The sequence below is a fragment of the Cladophialophora immunda genome, assembly GCF_000835495.1.
Source record: "Cladophialophora immunda strain CBS 83496 unplaced genomic scaffold supercont1.177, whole genome shotgun sequence".
In the NCBI taxonomy this organism is placed as follows: domain Eukaryota; kingdom Fungi; phylum Ascomycota; class Eurotiomycetes; order Chaetothyriales; family Herpotrichiellaceae; genus Cladophialophora; species Cladophialophora immunda.
Window position 1 is genome coordinate 1 of NW_015622717.1, and position 1,826 is coordinate 1,826.

General features: G+C 52.9%; 1 protein-coding gene across 1 annotated transcript; it reads left to right on the forward strand.

The window, feature by feature from the left end:
- Positions 1 to 162: 162 nt before the first annotated feature.
- On the forward strand, positions 163 to 921 carry PV07_12818 (uncharacterized protein; the record flags this gene model as incomplete). Its single annotated transcript, XM_016400386.1, has 2 exons — positions 163 to 556; positions 620 to 921. 2 exons carry the CDS (start codon positions 163 to 165, stop codon positions 919 to 921), a joined length of 696 nt encoding a protein of 231 aa, XP_016241968.1.
- Between the last annotated feature and the right edge of the window lie 905 nt (positions 922 to 1,826).

Genomic DNA, 1,826 nt, shown 5'->3' on the forward strand with positions numbered 1-1,826 from the left:
AAAAAAAATAAACAACAAAGCACACGCATTCACAAAAGAAGGCTGAAGAGAAATGAACAGAGGATCTACGATAGGAGAGACTCTCCGTTACTACACAGAATGAGCATAGGCTGAAACATATCTCTCGACTCGTCGCCTATCAGTGCATCTATATATACAACCATGCCGTTTGCCCCTGCACTAGCAACTCGCGTCACCGAAAGTCACCACCGATTACAGCTCGCCATCATGGAGAGTGACACTGGACACGAGGTGGGAGGCGCAGGACGTCCGCGTCAGGCGAGTACCGGGTCGATGCCTCGTGGGATGGGACGGTTACTCCACCCTTTGTATCCGAAGCCCGAGTTCAAGAACTACAGCGTTATCGACGCCTACCCGAACGAGCTAGTGCCCGTCAACCATATTCAACGTGACACGGCGGATGATTGGGGATGGCAATGCTACCATGGACTACTTCGGTCTGCATTTGCGGCGATTGAGGCTGGGCGAGTCAAGACGGCCAGGACGAAGATGCTGGTGGCATCTCGTTGGCTGGTCGATGCGGTTCCTCGGCTCGGTGAGCACCATTGTCGTCTTCGCCGAAGATTGGAAGGTCGCACGAAGGTTGACTGCACAGCAGGTCTCCAGTATGACGATGAGTCGCGACACCCAGAACGTTTACAGCTGTGGACTGAACTGAATTTATGCTGGGAGGCATTGGGACAGAAACAAAAAGAAATTGCCCAGGAAACGAGGAGAACGGGAACGGGAACCGTCTCCGGCCAAGGTCTCTCTCGTGCGGCGGTGATCCACCTGATCAACGAGTTAGTCAACCTCGGCGACAAGTTAGCACCGTACGGCCTGGTCGACTTTGAGATGGGAATCTGGGAAGAGCAAATTGTCCACATCTTCATGGCCTGCTTAGACCTTTGGCCGCGATAACGCCATAAGGTGGGTGGCCAGTCCGAAGTTGGTCTGTAGGGTACTGAAGCTCTGAGCGTGCGACCGCGTCGGACGTCGCGCGTCACAAGCGAAGGGCTGGTAACGTCAGTCTGAGCGAGTAATGAATTGGGCGGGCTCCGTGTGCCGAGACCAAGGCCGTAAGTGATCGCTTATGTGCCAATAGCGCCAGCAACGGAAAATCTCTACTGGTTCTTGCCACACAGATCGGCCTGTAACACGAGCCAGGATACCGTTGATCGGCGTTCTTGAGACAGTGTTGACAGAGATTTCTAAGAGGGGCGTCAGCGCAGCGGAGTGATCCCGACTCGAAGGCCAGCGCGCCCAGCCAGTCCACAAGGGTCTTATTCGAGTGTCAAATGGAAGCGTAGATTGTCTCGAGGTCGGAGCCGTTAGAAGCATGTCGTTACAGAAATACCGCCTCCGGGCGTAGAATACGTCTGACCAGGGTGAAGATGTTAGCTACAAGGTCAAATGTTCCCAAGTGCTCACTACCTACACCTGGCGAGGCGCCGACGGTCGTTAATGGTATCAGCATCGTCAATCATTGGGAACGTTCGGCATGTGTTCGTGGGGTACAAGATGCCTATGAGGTGGAGTCGGTCTCGACACCAAATTACCGCTGAAGCACAAAAGTGTCTATTATTATCTATAAGAGAGACTATACCTCACTTCTCAAGGATGAGTGTGGTTCTTCCCTAAAATCTCTAACCATCCGGCCTTTTTTCAGGCATTGCGAGAAACGGTGAGTCTGGTGTAGTAGACTTTGCCATCACGGGATTCGGATATTGTATGGTTGCCCTTGCCCACAGGTGTGGCGTACAAATGGTCGAGTTTTAAGCATCCATGGCAGGCTAGCTTCTCCTGAGTCTTCAACGCCATGATGT